Source organism: Peromyscus leucopus, chromosome 4, assembly GCF_004664715.2.
Source record: "Peromyscus leucopus breed LL Stock chromosome 4, UCI_PerLeu_2.1, whole genome shotgun sequence".
Classification (NCBI taxonomy): Eukaryota; Metazoa; Chordata; class Mammalia; order Rodentia; family Cricetidae; genus Peromyscus; species Peromyscus leucopus.
The window spans coordinates 87264793-87285739 of NC_051066.1; the positions used below are offsets into that span (position 1 = coordinate 87264793).

The 20947-nt window shown below is 42.5% G+C and overlaps 2 protein-coding genes across 2 annotated transcripts in view; one reads left to right on the plus strand and one right to left on the minus strand.

Moving 5' to 3' along the window:
* Window positions 1-3326, plus strand: part of Aven (apoptosis and caspase activation inhibitor) — a 137505-nt gene extending 134179 nt beyond the window's left edge. Inside the window, 6 exon segments of the mRNA XM_037205088.1 lie at window positions 158-253; window positions 2132-2255; window positions 2258-2309; window positions 2311-2465; window positions 3210-3271; window positions 3273-3326. Of these exon segments, the coding sequence (XP_037060983.1) occupies window positions 158-253; window positions 2132-2255; window positions 2258-2309; window positions 2311-2465; window positions 3210-3271; window positions 3273-3326 (543 nt within the window).
* A 685-nt stretch (window positions 3327-4011) lies between these two features.
* The window catches only part of Ryr3 (ryanodine receptor 3), a gene marked incomplete at its 5' end in the record, with an annotated part of 626824 nt that continues 609888 nt past the window's right edge, over window positions 4012-20947 (minus strand). The window contains 11 exon segments of the mRNA XM_037205092.1: window positions 4012-4641; window positions 5491-5542; window positions 7621-7721; window positions 8117-8181; window positions 8957-9113; window positions 10512-10646; window positions 12778-12924; window positions 13264-13324; window positions 13692-13819; window positions 14243-14285; window positions 17914-18044. Of these exon segments, the coding sequence (XP_037060987.1) occupies window positions 4546-4641; window positions 5491-5542; window positions 7621-7721; window positions 8117-8181; window positions 8957-9113; window positions 10512-10646; window positions 12778-12924; window positions 13264-13324; window positions 13692-13819; window positions 14243-14285; window positions 17914-18044 (1116 nt within the window).

A 20947-nucleotide genomic window follows, 5' to 3' on the forward strand; every position in this document is an offset into this window, starting at 1 on the left:
TGTGTCTCTGAGTGAGCGAGCTATGGGCTCACTGTTTGGTAGAGAGCCGTTGAAGCTCATTAGATGTGATTTATTATTGGACTCCTAGACAAAAGTAACTCCAGTGAATGACTTATGCACACTTATTTTGCCACCCCCTCTTTTAAAATCCATCTAGAACTCAGCACTCTATGTGGATAGTGAGTCACTGGTTCAAGCCCTTCAACAGCTGCCTCTCTCAGTCCGGCTCAACGTGGCTGCGGAGTTGATCCAGGTAAAGTCAGAGTCGACCTACTGGCTGGGCTGGGACAGAGGAAGGACCAGAGGGAAGAATATAGCCTGCAGGGTGTCTCAGCCTGAGCTTTGCTCATCACCAGCTGAGGCCTCATATTGAGGTGTCACCTTGTAAAGTTTGAAGGAAAACAAAACAGTTGTTTGAAGTTACTGTTATATTTTATATATGACATATTTTAATGGATCAAATTAATAAGAGTTGAGTGCAAGAAGGACTATAAAGCCTAGCTATTACCACAGAATATTCAGGTATCATGCTCTGAGTTGGCACTAGGCACACAGTGGTGAGCAGGTGGATGTAGTTCCTCCTTCCCTGAGCTCAATCTACTGGAAAATATTGATACTAATCAGTTTAATGAAGTAATTATACAGATGCATAGAAATGATAAGTTATGTGAATTACAGTGTGCCATAAGAGCTTGTAGTAATGAACCTGCTGTATCCTGGTATGGGTAAGACTGGCTTTCCTCAGGAAACAGTGGGTAAGCTGAGGTCAGAGGTGTAAGATTACCTGAGCTGCAGTGAAAGGAGAGGATGACCCAGGCAGGTCCGCATTAATGAAAATGTTCATAGTAAATACTGTGCTGGGGGAATAGAAAGCAGGCTGAGTGGTTGGAGTTTGTATTCATGGCTGTGTCTGTGTGTTCTTGTACAAAGGCAGAGTAGGTAAGCCATCTTAAGAAAGTTGTCACCTGGGAACAGGTGAGAGACCCTAGCTCAGGACAGCACACAACACACACACACACACACACACACACACACACATACACACACACTCATATCCATAAACTTCAGGTCTGTTCTCAACTGCACTCATTATTATCCCCTAGGAGGTTGAAAAATAAGGAAAATAACTTCCAGGTTCTCACAGAGATCTATGTCACAGAGATCTATGAAGTGGTTGTATGATTAGCCTAGAGGACCACGCCCTGGTTTCGCTTTATACACTGCCATGCTGGACATTGGTCTAGTTCATGCTTATAAGGCCATACTGAAGTAAATTTCTGAGGAGTTACTAGCAATTTGGGTCTTTAAGAATAGGGATCAGTTGCTGTAGGGCACACTTTCTAGCCTATGCATTGTGGGCCTCTGCCACTCCTGTGGCCTTTGCCCAAAGACGGTTCCTCAACCTTGGCTGAGACCTTGTCACAGTCATATGGGAAGTTTTTGAAGCATAGCACAGATAGGTCCAAATGTATGGATAAGTGTGTGTAACTGTGGAATCAGCATTCAAGAGTCAAAGTATTGCAAGTTCCTCTGAGGCCACCACACATACCTTAAATCCCATCTGCCCACAAGACAGCCATTACCCTGGCTTCGATTACTATAGTTTTACCTGGTTTTGAATGCTCTATAAATGTAGCCAAATAATCTGACTTTCTTCACATTTGACATTTTATATTCAAATGACTGTTGAATTCTTTTCTTCTTGGCAAATGATTCTGCCCCGTCATCTAAGCACAGTGACCAAGTCTACTTGGCTAATTACTACTTAGTAACTTTTACAGATAGGCCATTCTTCATTATAGACTTAAGTATCAATTCAAATAGACATGTGGTAGAGTCAGCTTCCAGGCCAGGGTTAGGAAGATGTGGGCTTTTAATTCCACCTCGGAGCTAGTTAGCACATAATAGAGGGGAGCAAAGGGGAGTCCCAGCCCTGTGATGTTTCCACATAGTCTCTTCATTCACCCTGGGCAGGTCAGGAAGGGGTCTGCAGTGGGGCTCCAACAGAAGATACTTTGTGGGCTGTCTGAATTGAGCTTCCTACCTACAAAATTGTATGGCTTCCTTAATTTCTTGTGCTTAAGCAAACACGAGGATTCTACTAAATTCTGACATCATGCTTCTTTTTCAGACCACAATTCCTCTGGAACTTCCACAGGTGAAACCAAGGAGAAATGATGACGGCAAGGAGCTGGGCATGCAGTTAAGGGGGCCCATCTCCGAGCTCAGATCTGCTGTGGGTAGTTGTCCCAGGTCTCTGGCAAAGACAGTTTAAGACCAAACCCTCTAGAGGGTTTGCAGAAAGCCCCTTCCCACCACAGTCCGTGCAGACCATCTGGAAGATGAACTGGACATGCTGCTGCATTTAGATGCACCTGTGAAAGAGGAAGACAGAATCTGTCTGGACCAGACATCTCAGGACCAGGAACCAGAAAGAGAGGGGCAGGTGGCCCAGGAGGAAACAGGTATGGCTGTCATTTCATTTCCCGTTCATCTGCTCAGTTCTGGTGTTTTTATGGGAACAGCCCTACCCTTTCACCTATGCGTGCCCCTGTGTGTCTGACATTGATTTAGCCATGTCCCAGGCATCTCTTCCCCTGGGCAAATCACAGCTTCCCTGCTTTGACCTTTCTGACAGTTTCTCTTACTCAATATATCTTAGGCTTCCAAAGTGGCTACCAGCCCAGTTGCAGTATTAAATTTAGAGCTGCAAATTGAACTGCTGTAAAAGCCTTTCAGTAGAAGACTTTTAATCGACTGAACAGGCTGGAAACAGATTTGGGTTTTTTTTTTTTTTAAAGCAAAAGAATGTTTACCTCTTGTAAATATTTTGTGAGCTCGTAGCCCTTCTGATGTGGTAACTGTCATATACAGTACTCGAGAATCATTATGATGTTTCAGGATTGCCCCCAAAGGAAAAGGATACTAAGCTGTGCTGTTGGTCTTTGTGTTAGAACAAACTCCACAACACCAGTGAGCAGTGAAGTTCATCTCCAGTATAAATAGAAGAGCAAATCTGTACCTTTGCTTATTTTTTTTTTAGATACTATTGATTGTATCTTAGGGGTGACATTCATGAGAATTTCTTGCTTGTTGTGGAGAAAGTAGCAATTTGGGCGCAAGTATATCCTCAAACAAACCCCCAGGACGCCTTAACCCTCACCATTATAATTGATGTGAAGTGGCTAATGTTGATTTTATTTCCGTAGTTCCTGAAAAACCATCTATGACCAGAGAGAAAAATGTGGAACCTGAACAGACGAGCACATCCAAAAAATGTCACTGAGGAAGAGCTGGAAGACTGGCTGGACAGCATGATTTCCTGAGGAGGGGGTGATGGAGGGAAATGTGCCTGAAGCAAACTAAGGGTGGGCTAGTTTACCAGAACACCCCATGCTAACATGTACTGTTACGCTTACAGCAGCCAATGCCTACCTCTGCTTTTGATGGCATCTGAATACATGTATGAGGCTTGCTTGGGGCTTTGTTTTGTTGTTATCCGGCTTAGTCACCTAATAGATTTTCTTAAGGACCCGGGGGTGTCCCAGCTCTGTTTTCAGTCTCCTTCCTGACAATATTACAGAACAACAGGAGCTAGTTAAGGGCTATACACAAGGAACGAGGCAGCAGCTGGTCAAAAGAAACACCCTCTGGTCGATGGACATTTCCTTGTGGTATGAAGCCCGTGGGCTGCTTGTCTCCTGCCCCTGACTCCAGCAGTCAGGTTTCTGTGGAATGACCGAAGTGGTCCATGACGAGAAGCCAAACCATGAACTGGCATGTGTCACTTTATTGCAGTGGGCACTTGACTTTATTGGAGGAGATTGACCTAAAACACGGCAGCTCCACTACTCACACGGGACTTAAAGCATCACTCAAGTTTGGTATAAGATTGAGATTTTTCTGAAATTTCAGTACAGTGCCTTTCTTCAACTAACAGCAGTTGAGAAGCTGTTAGTGAAGAAATGATGTGAATAACCTTCAGGTGCAGTTTCATAAAGTAAGACAGAATATCAGCACAGCTGTTTAATGGAGTTGTCCTTCTGGAACACAAACATAAAAAACTTGCATAGCTATATCTAAAGAGATTTTTTTTAAGGCACTTAATCGATATTTCAGTTTCGACAAAGTGTTTGTTTTCTATTTCTTTAGCTGCTTAAAGCTTTTCAAGCTGATTCTGGATAGAGTCACTAGCAAGTACCATGGAAAAATTAGGTTGCAGTTAACATGAGTTGAACATAATTTTGTGTAGGTCTCCCCATCGGTCCCTGGCCGGCATCCTCTTGCATGGCATTTAGGTGTTCAAGACTTCATATTTCTCTGAACTATTCCAAGAAACTAGTTGAACTCTTAGACTGGGTTCTTAGAACTGGGAGCCCTGTGAGCAGCTGGGTGGAATCCTTGACGGTTTGCATCCTTTGTCCATTGGGCACAGATGCCAAATCAATTTCCAAATATAGATTTTTTTTTTAAAGAAGTATAAAAAAAGGATCTGTCCCATTAGAAGGTGACTGTCCAGAATCATGGCTCGTCTTGAACTCAGACTTATCCGAGCTGATCTTCGTATTGCTTACGAAAGCAGTCGCCAGCTGGGAAGAAGTCCCAGCACCTTTCCTGGTACATCTTCCACACGTAAGATTCCTGAAACAGTGTAAGCAAAGGGTACTTCGTGTTAAAACCACAATAAGCTAAAATCAGTTTATTTTTTGCTCTGTGTGATTTGCTTTAGGAAGACCGATGGGATCTCATGCTCTCCCTAGCTCACTTGGTTTTGTGAGCAAGAAGTCACGTCTTTCCATCATGGTGGAGTGGAGGAGGAAAACCTGTCCTCTGCCCCTCTAGCTATTCAATCCCATGCCAATTGTAAACGGGAGGACTAAAGAAGAATGCGGGTTGAGGGGACATTTCATGCTACCTGAGGCCCGATCTGAAACCCGAGTGTTTGCGCCATAAAGTTTTCCTATCCATTGACGTTTGAATGTTGAGTAACTAGGCTTTTCTTGCTGTGTTCTCCACCTTTCCTTTTCATAGTTAGTCACAGAATTACCTGACACAGCTACTCACTCATGCGCTCTCACCACACCTCCACAATCCTGTTGTCACCCACATACAAGGCCTTCTTTCTTATGCTCTCTCCCACTGTCTTACTCTGAATCTCCTGCTCTTTGTTGCAACCACCCACTCCGTTTTTCGTTGTCTTTCTCTCTCTACTGTCCTCCCACCTCCAGCTATTTTATACAGAAGCAGTAAACACAATGGTTTGGAAAATGTCAGTGTTTGTCGGGAAGGATTATCAAGGGGAACTTGGGAATAGACTGAAGTCACCATAAAATTCTCACTTCTTAAGTAACAAAAAGGGTGATGGAAAAAATGCATCTAAGAGACTAATAGCCTCAGATATCCCGAAGTGTACTACTCAGATTTCAAGACTTAGGTTTGTGTTGTCTTCCTTTTGCTATCTAGTTCTTAGTTAAAAAGTTTGTTTCTTACCTGACCCGTGTGTTCTGTTTCATCCTTGTTAATCAAATACATCAGAAAGAATCTGGAAAAAGAACAAATGGGGAAGGGTAGAGGTTGTTAATTAAAAACAGTGTGCATGGTGGTGCTCATCTTTAATACTAGCACTCGGGAGACAGAGGCAGGTGAACCTCTGAGTTTGAGGCTAGCTTGGTCTACAGACCAAGTTTCAGAAAAGCCAGGGGCACGTAGAGAGACCCTGTCTTGAAAACCACCCCACCCCAAAAAACTAAACTAAAACCAAACAAAAAAATATTTCTATTGTGTGCCTGCAAGAGCCAGCAGAGTCCAGAAGAGAGCATCAGATCTTCTGGAACTAGAGTTACAGGCAGTTGTAAGCTGCCTGGGTGGGTGCTGGGAACTGAACCCGGGTCCTCTGCAAGAGCAAAAAGTGCTCTTGACAGCTGAGCCATCCTTCTAGCCCAAGGTACTTCTTACTCAAACTATCTGACACTGGTTACAAAGAGAAACTGGAAATACGGTTTGAAAACTAAGAAGCCTTTAAGAGTCAAGGAAGCATTTCTAATGATGATCGATGCTCATCTCCAAGCCAATGAGGGAGAGCCTCCTTAATCCCCCAGAATTTGAGCTAAGCCCACTTGTAAGCTATCTTGCTTACCACAAAAAAGGTGTGTGTGTGGGAGGGGGGGCAGGACCCTTTACCACAAAACTATCAATAGGCCAGTTTATCATGTAATAAAAATTTGACTTGAAATCACACATCAGGGATGAGTCATGAAAAATGTGGACAGGATTTACTTTCAGTTCATGCTCCTTCCAGAAGTATCACTTTGTTTTTCATTGTGGAAAACTGGGGAAAGGTGGTGTGGTCTCACTTGTGCTAAATGATCTGTTTCAAAGATTTGAGTCTCTTTGTTATTCTCGGTTCATACTATACAACTCCAGAGATGGTTTCTAGACAAACCAGTCTCGTGCCTCTAGGAAAGGAAAATGTGACACTAGTAAAGGAAGAGAAGGTCGAGAAAACACCTTGCACGTGGCAGAGCCCCAAACCTCGAGTCTTACAGGGTAGCACTATTTTTATCTTATGTCCTGGCATACAGAAATGGCTCTAACTGTGACGGCTTCTTTCTCTCTCCCAAGATTGAGAATTTCATACTTCTATCATACAGAAGCCCTGGGCCAGTGAAACATTCTTCTCTTCTTGGCACATTTCTTTAGCCGGCAGATCACCACATAGAGTGTTCAGGGTATCATGAAAGGGATCCCAACTCAGATATCCAACATCTTCTAGTCTATCATTCCCTGGTGCTGCCTGCCACAGGGCTGTGGGCTGACTTCTGTATCTTGACTAGCGCCCACTTAATGAGAAATGGCCATGGTAAGTACTCATGATACGAGGGAAAGGATGTTGTTTATTTAAAAAGAAACTCAACACAAGCTTTGGCCTGTTTTATCTCAAAGAGTGAGATGTGAATGAAATGCAGGAAGAGCAAGGTCAGAAAGTAGATCACTTTCCCCTTGAGAATCACACTTTCTGGAGTCTGAATAATCAGGTCATGTAATTGGTATGCCCTATAAGTGGTACTGAATAGGTTCCAATAACTTGAGTAAATGCTTGACTCTAGGAAAAGTGAAATATTTTTATTATTTGCATTGCTAACATTATAAACATTCCCCAGAATATCCCACTTTCACAGAATTTAATGGAAGCGGCAGAGCAGACAGAATGTCTAAAAACTGGTCATCAGCATGATACAACGCAATCTTGTGATACGGTGGGGAAAGAAGGCCTTTTAGTAAGGTGTTCACAGAGAACAGAAAGGGAAAAGGTGGGGGCAGTAAGCCTGGACAACAGCTGGAGGTAAAAGTGGACATTCCTAAAGATGTAAAGAATTGCTGGAGATAGGTGCTGTTGAGAGGAATAGGGCTTAGACATGGGTTGGGCTGCCTAGGTGTGGAAGAGTTCACAGTTGTTTCCAACGAAGAGCAGAGAGAATGACTCTGGCTCATAGCAGGCGCCTTCACTGATCATGGCTACCTCTCCAAACAGAAAGGGAGAAACAACACGAGCAGACTAAACTTTGAGCCAGAGTTGCTTTGTTTTGCCCTAAAGACGACATCCTTAACCAAGATACTTACAGGTAATTGGCTAAGTTGTGCTCCTGCAGCGTATGTGTTTCAAAACCGTGAGGGGTTGTGTCAAAGTAGTCATTGCCAATGCCACAGATGAAGCATTTGGTCTACAAACACAAACAAACAAGAAAATAGAAAGGGCATTAGAATGCACAGCAACAGAGAGGAAAAAACGCTGACAGCCAGCTGAATTGGGGACATGGAAAGCTGCTTTCCCGTTTAGTGCTTTGGCTATCAGGCAGTTACTCACAGTCCCACCTTCCTAGCTGAAGGTGCTGTTCCCTCCGGTTATGCGACAGGAGGCAGCAGTGTGTCGGGCATGGGCGGGTGTAGCACACAGGGCATTAGTGCCCAGGGCTGGTAGACTGGTGCAGAGGACGTGGGACAACAGGCACAGGAAGCAAACCTTTTAGTAGTTTTGCTTAGGGACGACCCTAATTAACAGCCCTGTCTGTGGTCTGAGGAGCCTGTGTGGGGTTGAAATACGTAGAAAGAACAGTACCTCCATGTCTTCACGTACTTGTTCCTGCTGGTCTCTCAGCTCTCCGAAAGCATCAATAATCAGACCTGGGTTTTTAAATACAAAAGACAAAGTACCTTCACCTGCACCATGGTCTTGGGGAGAAGTGGCAGAGGCCATTTTGGTTTGTCAAAAAAGTGAATTATCAAGCTGAGCTGGTCAATTATAGCAAAATTAAAGGGGGAAAGAACTGTGTTTTCAAGCACTTGGTCCAGGCTAATCAGTTCTCATTACTTCTCTTCCTGTGCTTCAGCACTGACGACTACTTCCCTTAACGCCGCCGCCTTCTCCTGATCCCTCAGATTTTGATCGATCGGTGTATTCTCTCTGTCTTTGATCAGTGTCTTCCCTCATTTGCTTCTGAGCCCTCAACACTTAAATATCAGTACCACATTTCAGCATGACTCAAACGAAATTCATCATCTTTCCTTCTTCAGTTCCTAGCAAGCTGTTGACTAAAATATCAGTACTTTCTTATGGACTAAAAAACAGTAACCATGTCATATTTTTATAGCTTCTTTCTCTCCTGCTTCCCCACATCTCTGTATGGGAGAACAAAGACAGGTAAGGCAAGCCACAGGAGACGTAATTTAGAGTGAGGAGTACTCTGTGCATGTTCTCAAGTTTCTTGGAATTGTCTGGGTGGTTCTTTGGCTCTGTATGTACAAGGCTTCACAGACAATAAGTACTCAATTGTTAAATTGACGTGTTAGATGAATTAGGAAAAAAAACTTCTTTATAAAATCATCACTTGATGGATGTAGAAAAGCAAAACTAGATTTATTTAATCCAGGTCCTACATACTGTAATTGACAACCCTACCTTGAATGATGGCCAGCAGGATGACAATGACGAAGAAGAAGAAGGTAATGTCAAAGACGATGCGATACATTTCATAAGGGTCACCGGCGGGGTCTTCAATTTCATCACCAATGCCGCCACCCGCTCTCACTCCCACATACATGTGGAAGAGGTAGCACTGGGGAAGATGGGGGTGGCACTTCAGGTGAAAGGTACATGCCTCTCCAGGAGCATGCTCATTTCACACTACAGACCTAACCATGACAATCCTGAACTGGGAGCAGGGACCTTCTTCAGTGATTGATGCTGGCCTCTACTGTCCACGGCACCCAGCTTGCTGTTGACCAGGATCGAAAGATTCTTACATTTTTGAAAACCTACTTTGAATCATGATGTATATAATAAAAGGTTGTTAAGGTCTTTATCAATTTTGTCTTACTGAATTTCAAGAGTGCCAGCCTGATTTTTAAGCTCTTTCTGCTTCTTTATTGCCTGTATAATTGTCAAGGATTTCTGTAGAATCTTAAGTATGGGTTGAGCATCCCTAACCTGAAATCAGAATGCTTTTAAACATAAAACTGGTCAGATGCTGTCATGACACCTCCTCTGGTCAAAAACTCAACACTTGACCTCATGTAATGGGTCATGTCAAAATACAAGCATTCTAAAGACACTGTAAAATTACTCTCAGACTTTGGGTTTAAAATATAGAGGGAGCTGATGAATTCCATGTTTAGATTTGGGCCCCACTTTTTAAGACACAGCATATATGCAGATATCCCCCAATCTGAAGCTGTTATGGTCCCAAGAATTTGGATAAGGACCATTCAACACACTCAACCTGCAATCGACTTTGTTTGGCACGTGTTTCTACTCATCCGAGCACTGCCTCATTTAGCTGGGCACCCTTATCCTTCACCTCACCAGAGGGCTTAGGCTCACAGAGAAAAGGCAAATCCAGAGCAGGGAGCGGCCTGAAGCCAGGTACTGGTTACACTGGTGATCTGATGACGGGCATTGCTGTCCTGTGAGAGTCCTTGTCCCAAGATAGCATAAGGGGAGTTTTAGCAATAAGCATTACCTTTTATAGAGAAATGCTCACAGACCTTTACCTAGCATGTCTTTCCCTGAAATTAGGTTGTGATAAACCCTAGAAGATGCTGCTGCTACCTCCACGGTGTGTGTTACCCCAGCTGTGCCAGGCTCTTCAGCCTTTGGTAGCTATTTTGAAAGAAGCTCAGTGGGTGGCTGAACTAAGGGTCTGATCCTTAGAACTTCACTCCCAGTTTTCAGAGATGAGAACCAAAGATTTACTGCCAGGAAATTTAGATGTGCTCACTCACAGCATGCCTAATCCTCATCCCAAAGTGAGAGAAATGCTGGTACCCCTTGTCTCCCACGGTGGGTGTGATGACACCCATTACCATCACCTCCATCTCCCCAGGACACTGCCCTCTTTTGGACAGATGACACCTAGTCTCTTCTGCTCAAATGCCACAGCTGTTTGTTTTGCCAACCACGCCTGTGGCTCATCTCTTCCAAAGAGACCCTGTGACCGTGGCTGGTGGGTACTCACTGTCATCATGTCGTCACACTTCATATCCGGCTCGTCGTCATCCTCACTTTTGTTATAGAACTTGCGGAAGAAGTTGAAAGCCACCACAGTATAGAGGTAAACGACCACAGCCAGGAGGCCAACGGTCAGAACCAGCTAGGGATGAGGAAAACAGATGTAGAGGAGTGGAATTTTAACCCTGAAAGGCTCATGGGGTCCCCAGTAGTAAGGAAGGCAGTGATGTGCTTTGACTACTGGTGGAGAACAGGCTGACCAGGCTTATCAGGAGAAAGGAGTTCATAGGTGAAGTGTTCAGGACTGAACTGTATCCTCCTTGTGGTTTATGTGTGGAGTCCTAACCACTAGTAAGTAGGTACATCAGGCTGTGACTATTTGGGGACAGTGTTTAGAGGTTAAGTTATAAGGAAGCTGTGTGGGTAGTCCCCAGCCCAATCTCATTCATGTCATTATAAAAGGAGATTAAGAGCCTGGTGACTTAAAACATATGCACCCAGACGGACAGTTGTATGTAATGGCGCCAGAGCATCACTGTGCACAAGGGCAAGGAGAGAAACCTCAGAGGAGACCAATCCAGTTAACACTTTCATATTCCACTTCCGGTCTCAAGAGCCTGAAGTTAATGATTTCCATCAGTTAAGTCACCAATCTAGTAATTTCTTAAGGCATCTCCACCACACTAGTGCCTGGAGTATGGTTTTATACACAGGTGAAGGGCGAATGTACCTGTGAATCTAAGTGAAGGTGCAGTGAGAGGGTTCTATTGTGTTTATAGAGCTACTTGTTTTCCAAAGCTGCTACTCTAAAGCTGCAACTGAGAAAATCTGAAGTTTCCTCAGACTGGTAGCTATCCCTCAGCTATATGATATCACAGCCACAATCTGCATAATCACCGCAGCTTTGAAGTTATTATAAATACTACAATGGTTGAGCCAAGGAGTCTGCTTAGGCCCACCATGGTGTCGCAGGACATGCTCACTTCCGTGCTATATAAGGAGGCCAGGGGTTCAGCAGCATGAATGAGGAGCCCAAGGACCTGCTTCTGTGGCCCATTCCAGCAGGGACTAGGTACTGGAAGATAAACAGTGTAGATCTTTTGCTTTTGAGGAGCTGTACAAAAGGAAGTGGCATAAATGCCACGGTAAGCACCAAAACTGATGTATTTCTGGCCTCCTGAGGGATGAAATTCCTCAGATCTTGAGAATTCCTCAGAGCTCCTAGGAAGTGCTTTAGAGGAGAGGGAGAACTGGTCCTCTTACCAAAGGAAAGCAAAGGGATTGTTGACCAAAGCTCTGCCACATACCAGCTGTGTAGTGTTAGGGGCCACACAGCCTCTTAGCCTGAATTCTTTTGAGATTAACATCTACCTTATAAGGTGAGACTCAGTACCTAAAACATGGCATACACTTGGCATATTTTAACTTTCTTGTTGCCCTGCCCCATACAAAAGTTTAGAAATATGATGGAGTATGTCTTATACATATTTAACTATACTTATTGAAGAAGAAAATGCTGAGCAGTTTGAATTGGCAAATAAGGAGAATCCATTAGAGGCTTTTAATATGACCATAGTCATTGATCCAGTCTTTTTTTTTTTTCTTCCGAGACAGGGCTTCTCTGTGTAGCTTTGTGCCTTTCTTGAAACTTGCTTTGGAGACCAGGCTAGCCTCGAACTCACAGACATCCGCCTGGCTCTGCCTCCCCAGTGCTGGGATTAAAGGCGTGTGCCACCACTGCCCGGCAGTATCCAGTCTTTTACATATGGTCAAAGTCAATTCTTTGGTTGGCCATGTAGATGTGCACATTATGTATATATGCATAATATATGTAAATGTATATTAAAAGTATACCTATTAACTTTATTGATTATTAGGGACACGTCAGAAGTGTCTGATCGATCTATCTATCTATCTATCTATCTATCTATCTATCTATCATCTATCTATATCTCCCAGGGGTTAAATAAGAGCCATGGAGGAAGAGGTAGGTCCATAAAAGGTACCCAAAGTAATTCTGATATGTTCATTATTCTGCTCAGCCCATCCTTATTCTCCTAGTTGATCCTAACTTCAATGTTCCATCATCAGTTGGATATTGTTTTTAAAAAAACACACAAAAACAAAAACAAAAAAACTGCTAGTAGTTCAAGTATTTGGCCAAGAAAGGAGCATTACATACTATGACAAATTCCTTCCTGACATACACCAGCATACTACTTTTTTTTTTTCTTTTCTATACATTCTATTCCAAATAAGTATAAACCCAATACCTGTTTGCCATTGTGAGTTACAGATGACAGGATGGTCCTCAAGGTCTTAAAGCCCATTGCAATATCCAACAGATGAGCAGCAAAGAAGAAGTTGTTGTAGTGGCCCAGGACAGACATGGTTGTATACCAGGCAAGGTAGAGAAAGGACTGTGAAAATGAGAGGAAGGTGGCAATTTTTCAGGCATTCATGATACAATGGGCTCGTTAAACTATATTCCCCTCATTTTGAGGAACAACATGAAGAAAAGGGGCATAGGTACTGGGGTGCTGTAAGTTGTCCCAAGATCTTACAAAGGAGCCCCATTCATGTTATACTATTGCCCAAGGCAGAGTTTTCCCCAGCACCTCTCAGGCTCCTGACCCATGATTACCCAGGGAGACTGCCTAAGAAACTTAGGGCTTGCTTATTCCCTGTGGCATCCAACAAGATCCCCTGACTTGCGACACAAGATCTTGTTTTTGTTTTTTTTCTGGTACTATACTTACATTGTCCGTGAAAACCACCCCCAGCTTCCAAATATGGTACTTCATGTCGATGGAACTTAGCCTAAAGAGGGACAATAATTTCATAGCTTATAAATGTCAATGTTAGTTAAATGCTTAGTAAAGGGGATAATTTCTTAGGGTTAAAAACAGAAACACAGCTTCAACTTTTTTTCAAGTTATGTAGATTTCTCAGAGACAAAGAATGGTTTGAACCATGTACCTGGAAACCTTAGTCTTTGGGCTCTTTGGGGCATAAGAATTGATTGGCCATAAGACAAAGAATGGTTTGAGCCATGCACCTGGAAACCTTAGTCTTTGGGCTCTTTGGGGCATAAGAATTTGATATTTTCCCCTCTAGCTCACTGGAGAGGAATGGAAAACAAAGAATTTATCTTAGCCACTTGGACTTGAACTTCTCAGATCTGTACCATGACACCAGAGATGCCGCCTCTGCTTTGGTCTCTTCTACTGGGCTAAAGTCCAGGGCATTTTTGTCCAAACCCAGGAGTTCAGCGATGCGCTCCGCTCCGTAGAGATCTCCATACTTGTTGATCACCTAAAGCAGAGAAACGACAGGGTGAGTTGTGGCTCTACACCGCCACCCAACCTTTCCCCAGCTCTGAAGTTTTGGGGAGTTTTGCTATGCCCTGAGCTTTTTCAAAGATACCATTCAAAACTGTCCAGAAAAGGAAAAGTTACCCCTAGAGAAAACTAAAGAAACAATGGCAAGTAAGTGAAAACTTCTTTTGAAGTAAGTGTCTCTTTGGAGAGGAAGGAAAGCCTAATGTGGAGAAAGCAGCATGGGTTGTGCTGAAATCAGGTGAGTAAGAGAGCAAAGCAGGAAGCCCGTCGTCTATGCAAACCCTCCGCACTGATTCTCCTCAGACCCCATCTTAAGCCTGACATCATGTTTACTCAGGTTAGTACGTGAAGAGTGGAAACAGCTCACAACCCGCACCCCTCCCCAGACAAGGCATACCTTTCTCTTCACAAACTTGTCCCAGTAGTTGTGAGGAAAAGATCTGAAAACGAAGATGAAAAGGACAGGTTCTTAATTATTAACTTCAGGGCAAACCCATCAAGAAACCTTCCAGTTTGAATGTCTGGATGTGTGATCTCTTGATTTCTGTCCTGCTCACTGAAGAAGTCAAGCTGTGATTGATGTTCAGAGTCGTCCCAGGGCTCCTGCCTTACAGGTCTAGTGCTTTGTACCAACTCGGAGGCACTTGGAAAGCCAAGCTGAAGTTTCTTTCTCAAAATTATGGTTAAGAATCATGATGACACACTAGCAAGAAATGTATGTTGTTGGTTTTTGTTTTGAAAAACAATCCTGCCTTGCACACTCCCTTCCCCACTCCCCTGGTGTCATGTTCCTGGACAAGTCTCATTACCACAGGCCCAGTGGGCCTCCTGTATCACCTTCTGCTGTTCCTTCAGGGGCACAAATCCAGCTGTTTCTTGGCCCATCTACCTGGATCCCAGTATACACTAGAAACCAAAACCAGAAGGAAATGTATGTTTCCCATTCTGTGACTGTCAGTGACTGGGGAGATGGAATGGTGTGGGATGTGCTGGGATACATAGACAAGCTCTCTTTCATCAATTTCCCAACCAGAAGTAATTTAGGTTAATTTAGACAGGGTTTTTATTGACACCATGATCATCTACTCACTTTTCATCACCATATACTCCTGTGGTACCCACTTCCTTCCAGGACTTAGACCCCTCTCTTCTAGAGGTGGCATCTTATTCTATGACATCCCAGCCTCCTCAGAGATATTACGTGCCTCTGCCTGGAATTTTCTCTAGTTCCATTCCAAGTTTTTTCTTCTCATTAAACAAACAAACAAAAAGCCAAACAAACAAAAAACTGCCATCCTTGGGAATGTTAGCAAAAATGTTTAAAATGTGTTGCTTCTAGCCAGAATGAGCGGACCCTTCCCAAAAGGGTTTCCCATAGGGCTGCCATTGGAGCAGAACTAACCCTTGCTATGTGCATTCTTACTTTGTTTTCCTCTATCTGAGTCATTCTTTGTGAGTTTGAGTCACACAGCAGTCCCCAATTCTACAAAGACCACTAGTTCATGATAAGAAAGTTAAGACCTTCCTCTTCCAAAAGGGTGGCAGTCTTGAGGGTAAATATTTTCTCACAGCTGTTAAAATTGTTTATTCATCTTAATCATCTAATTGCCAATTAAAAACAATTGCTGGTATTATGGAATAAATTGCCAATAGATATGTTTGTAAGATAAAAATTCTTTTTACCCTCTTCTGTGTGCATTGCTACTTGATTTTTTTTTTATGTATCACATACAAGAATAAAAATCAAGCCATCTTTCCTCTACCTCCTTGATAACCCTCACTCCCTACTTTATTTTTGTCTCTTTTATAGGTAGGGTTTTATTATGTAGCCCTGGCTGACATAGAACTCACCACACAGAGAAAGCTAGGTTCCAACTTAAAGTGATCTTCCTCTCTGCTTCTAAGTACTGGGATTATACATGTGGGTCACCTTGACCAGCTTTCTTCCCTCTTGTATACAAATGTTCTCCAGCATATATCTTGATTTCTTGGTCCTATTTTGTTCCGAGTAGAATATTCCACAATAAATGCTAAAGGGCCATGTCTAAGACTGTTTCATGGACATGATCTTATCTTGGTCTCAGTATTTTGAGTGTCTTGTCTCCACCCCCCTTTACTGGGGTTAAGATCAAGAAGTTCCTTGAAGGTAGAACATACATTTTTATTTGGTTATTTTCTTTAAGGCCTAGAGAACAAACCTGCAGAAGGAAATGCACAAAGAATATGCTTAAATCCTTAGCCTCTTTAGTAACTGGCGAATGTACAATGAGATTATACTCCTGCTGCCAGATCACCAAAATTACCTGACACTAACAAGTGCTGGCAAACATGTAGAGAAGCAGAAAGTCTTTGATTAGCAGTTTATAATGATACTGGACCAAGCATTTCCCATACCTTACTCTTGAGCCAAGTCCCTTCAGAGGGAAGCGCTCTTTCACTTGTGCACAGACACAGGGATTTTATGGTAGTGCTGGTTGTAATAGTGGGGACTGGAATCAGCTGAAATATCTACTGTCAGGAGAAGGCACCAAGTCTTGCTTGTAAATATGCTTACATGGAAAATATTACAGTTTTAAGAACAACTTGTCGACATAAGTGAGTTCACCGAGGATCAGAAACAACACATAATGATGAATAAAAGATTCTCTACCTGTATAACATGTAATATGACAATCCCATATACATAGAGTTCAGAATATTTAAAGTGAAGTAATGTGTTTAGGCACAAGGAACTGGTTAAAATGTAAGTTAAAGCAAGATAATGACTCCATAAGTAATAGCACTAATAACTACTTACGGATCAATATCATGAACCACTAATGGATATTACAGAATATGTTAGCTGGGGTTGTGGGAACATGACTGCGAGGATAACAGGGCTTTCAGGCTAGCAACAATGTTCTAGTTTTAACTCTGTGGTTTGTTACTCTCTATTAAAATGAATGTGCATATTTTAGAAGTCCTTGTGTGTACCTCACAATACAAAAACGGGAAAACTCAGAGTAGATAATAGGCACCAAAACCCAGTAATTCTATGTAGCAAAATAGGACAAATAGAGCCTACAACAACTAATTATCAATTCAAAATAACTAGAGAAAATATAAAGGTTCCCAGGACCAGAAGTGATAACATTTTAGTATACAGAAATGCTGATTACCCTGATTTGATAATACACACTTGATAATATACATGTGTTGAATTATAACACTCTTTCCATAAATTAACTAAATATTCCATTATGTGTCATTTACATTTGAGTTTATAATTAAGTTTTAAGAGAAAAGGCATCTATGCATGGTATGTGGTTAAGTGAGTAATGACGCTATTGTCAGAAGTGCCCCATCCCATGATGCCCTTGCTGTGAAAAAAACAAAACAACCAGCTTTGACAACAGTCCCTCTACTTGTTCATGGCTTTCCCTGCTCACAAATGCATGGCTTGGCCCATCTCCTTCGTGGAAAGCTGCAGTGCATTGTTCTCAGTGTCTCAGTTAAGTTCTAGAAACAGAACAGCCTTTTTTATTAGCTCTTTCACACTGTATCACATTGTCCCAGACTTGCATGTCCTGGATATCAGACAGAACATTTCTCAAAGTATTAAATTACTTGATGTTATCCAAAATGTCTGTAATTCAATGGCAAGAGATGAAAAAAAAATACATTTAAACTGCTTTTGTTGTTTCTCCTTGTATGAGGAGATGGACAGGAATCTGCAGCTTGGGTTTTTATTGCTCATGTTATCTCTCCCAAAGCCTTCCCTTCCTAGAGACTGATTAGTTTGCTTGTACCTTTATAGATCTGCCTCTTAGTTTCCTTAATCATCTTCGAATAGGTGGTAATTCCCCTGAAATCAGGAGCCTATCTAATGTACATACCTTAATTGAAACAGCTTAAAGTTTTAACATGGTTGCCTTTACTTATATGTTCACTTCTCTTTCTCTACCTTTACTACAATAATTTATCTTACAATTTTCATGGTCGTAAATGTCCTGGTATATTAGAGCATGTCACTTGCTCATGGTGATAACACACTTTTGCTTCTGTAGGATTGGAATGAAGGGCACTTACGGCGTGTTGATCACCAAGCGGTCCCACTGTCCCTTGATGTCATCTTCAGATGGCTGTTCGGTGATATAAAGGCCATCAAACTCCAGCTTCCTGGCAATTTCTTTCTCCCTTTTGAATACCACCAGAGGCACCTACAAAGGAGAAGACACTCATAACCTAGAGGTCTGTGCCTAATGTACCTTCTCCCAGGACCTGTCACAAATCAACCTTCCTGTGTAATGGCAGTAACCCTTTATACTGGGATTTAATGCCTACACCTACACACATACACGCACACACACACACACACAAAATTATGTATGTATATACACACACCATTTGCATGCCTAGTGCCCAACCAAGGAGGTCAGAAGAGAACATCTGATGCCCTAAAACTAGAGAAACGTGGTCGTGAGCTGCCATGTGGGTGCTGGGACTCAAACCCAGGTCCTCTGGAAAAGCATCAAGTGGTCTTAACCATTGAGCCTTGTCTCTAAGCCCTACACTGGGATTTTTAAGGTAACTAGTTGTACGGCCAGTACTAAGTAAATCTCACTCCTTGGCTACTACACCTACCCAGCCAATACTAAGTAAATCTCACTCCTTGGCTACTACACCTACCTTTCTGAAAGTTGAGCTGATCTGAGTCACTCTCTAAGGTTAAACAGTTGACAACAATAAGCCATGCATGAGTCCCGAGAAGACCATGTTTAGTTCCAAGCCTGAATGGGAATTGTCTACTAGGACTGCCAGGCTTAGAACCGAACCAAGAAGTAGAAAGGACAATGAACTTTCTAGAAGATTGGTCAACCTGGCAACATGTGGCAGTTTCCCAACAGTCACTAGTAGTGAGGGGCATATTCATGTCATGGCCTAAAGGTTAGTGGATGCAATGTGTTTTGATAGTTACAGTGATACAGTTCAGAGGTTTCTTTGCACACTTGTTACAGTATACAGATGTTTTCTTCTTTCCAGCAAACTTGCTTCTTTCTGTTATTACTTCTAGTCACTCTCTTACACAATAGACCTGCTTATTTGTGGGAGACACATTCCAGAATACCCAGGGAGTCCCTGAAAACATGGATAGAACCAAACTTGTATGCACTATGCTTTCTCTTAGACATGCATGAATTTGATGGCCTTTTCCATCTTCACTGCTCATTACACACTGTGGCCTTGACTTTTGCAGGCTAAGGTGTGATGGTAAAACCAGCTCATGTCTCTTCCTCATCTGATTTTCTGTTCTTCCCTCATTAAGAACTGTCACATTGTCACTTCAACACTTTATGTCTTCTCGTTGGCACTGCAGAGTTTCCAGTATCAGTACTCTTGCACTTTGGACGCCATTATTAAGTAAAATAAGAATTACTCGAATATGAGTACTGTGCTGTCTTGCCAGTCAGTGTGATAACTGAGAGGGCTAAGTGACTAGCAGGAGGGTAGAGTATACTGTGTGAATACATTGGACAAAGGGGTGATTCATGTTCCAAATAGGACAGGATAGGATTTGTGTACGGTTTCATCCTACTACTTAAAATAACATATAATTTAACATTTATATGTTGTTTATGTATTGAACTTTTACTTAATTTTTTTGGATCACAGTTTACTGTAAGTAGCTGAAACCATGTATTAAGCAGGTCAGTGGGTGGTCATGGTACATAACTGTAACTTTTTTTAAAGACAGGATCTCATTTATGTAGTCCAGTCTGGTCTGAAACTCACCATGTAGTCCAGTGCGGTCTCAAATTCCTGGCAGTCCTCCTACTTCATCCTCCCGGGTGCTATGGTTACAGGTGTACACCACACACTCACCTTCATCTTAGACTAGACATGGTAGCATGGCTGTTGTGATGGCTAGTCTTCATTGTCAACATGATCAACTTTAGAATGACACAGGGGAAACACTGCTGCTGGGGGCATTCCTAGAGAGGTTTAACTGGGGAGAAAGGGCCTATCCTGAATGCAGGTGGAAACATCGCAGGGGCTGGGACATGGGACTGGGTAAAAAGAGAAGCCAGTAGAATGCCAATATTCCTCCCTGCTTCCCGAGACTGGATCTGAGCGAGCCTTGTACTTCTGCCACTGCAGGAGATGCTCGCACTGCCACGTCTTCCCACCACGATGGACTGGATCCTCAAAATAGAGCCAAAATAAATCCTTTCTCTCCCGAATTGCCTCTATTGGGAGTTTTGTCCCGGCAATGGGAACATTAACCAATCAAGTTATACATAAATATAACCAGAGATCAACACAAACAGGGATAAGGAGCAATCCAATTACCTCAACTAACGGGATAGATTTAGAGAGGTCAGAAAATGCCATTGAAATCTCAGGAAATGAGAAGTCAGAATAGCTAGACCTTTTCTAGCCAAATAAATAAATAATAATCATTTATACACAGTCTAGGTATCTAATTCATGCAGGATGCCTCTAATTACTTTGTGACATCTTTGGGACTTTAGTTTCCAAACTATGTTTTTAATGTTTTTCGTCAAAGGTCATTGCCTTCATACTACTTACACTTTGTTATTTCTAGGACAAAAGGGCCAGAATTATTTGTAAAAACTTATTTCTTATCCCTCCCACCTGGAAAACAGAAGATAACACTGAAGAGCAATGATAGGAAGGTGGCAAAGGGGCTGATATTAGGTATGACACACCATGAGGAAATCAGTGGCTGCTGCTGGCTCATGGATCATGTGGGCAGGGAAGCAGAATTGAAGCTACTCTGCTGTCTGTTTGGAAGGCTCTAGAAAATAATGTGATCACCAAGATGTAGTCTACTACTGATACCTGGGCCTCCAAACATTCTGCTTTGTCCTTCAAGGTATTTGTACATCTTTGGAATTTTAATCCACCGTATCCTCTACACGTCACCAGTATAAATGCACCTCATCCCACAAGCTCTTGGATTTCAGATCCAGAAACAGCAGAACAGCAAACATGCTTCTGGATTGACTGTTGCCCATGTTCTGGGTATCTTTGTACATGTGGACTCATTTATTTTCCTGGACTGTCAGTTATTATTCAAATACTCTTTTTTTTTTTGGTG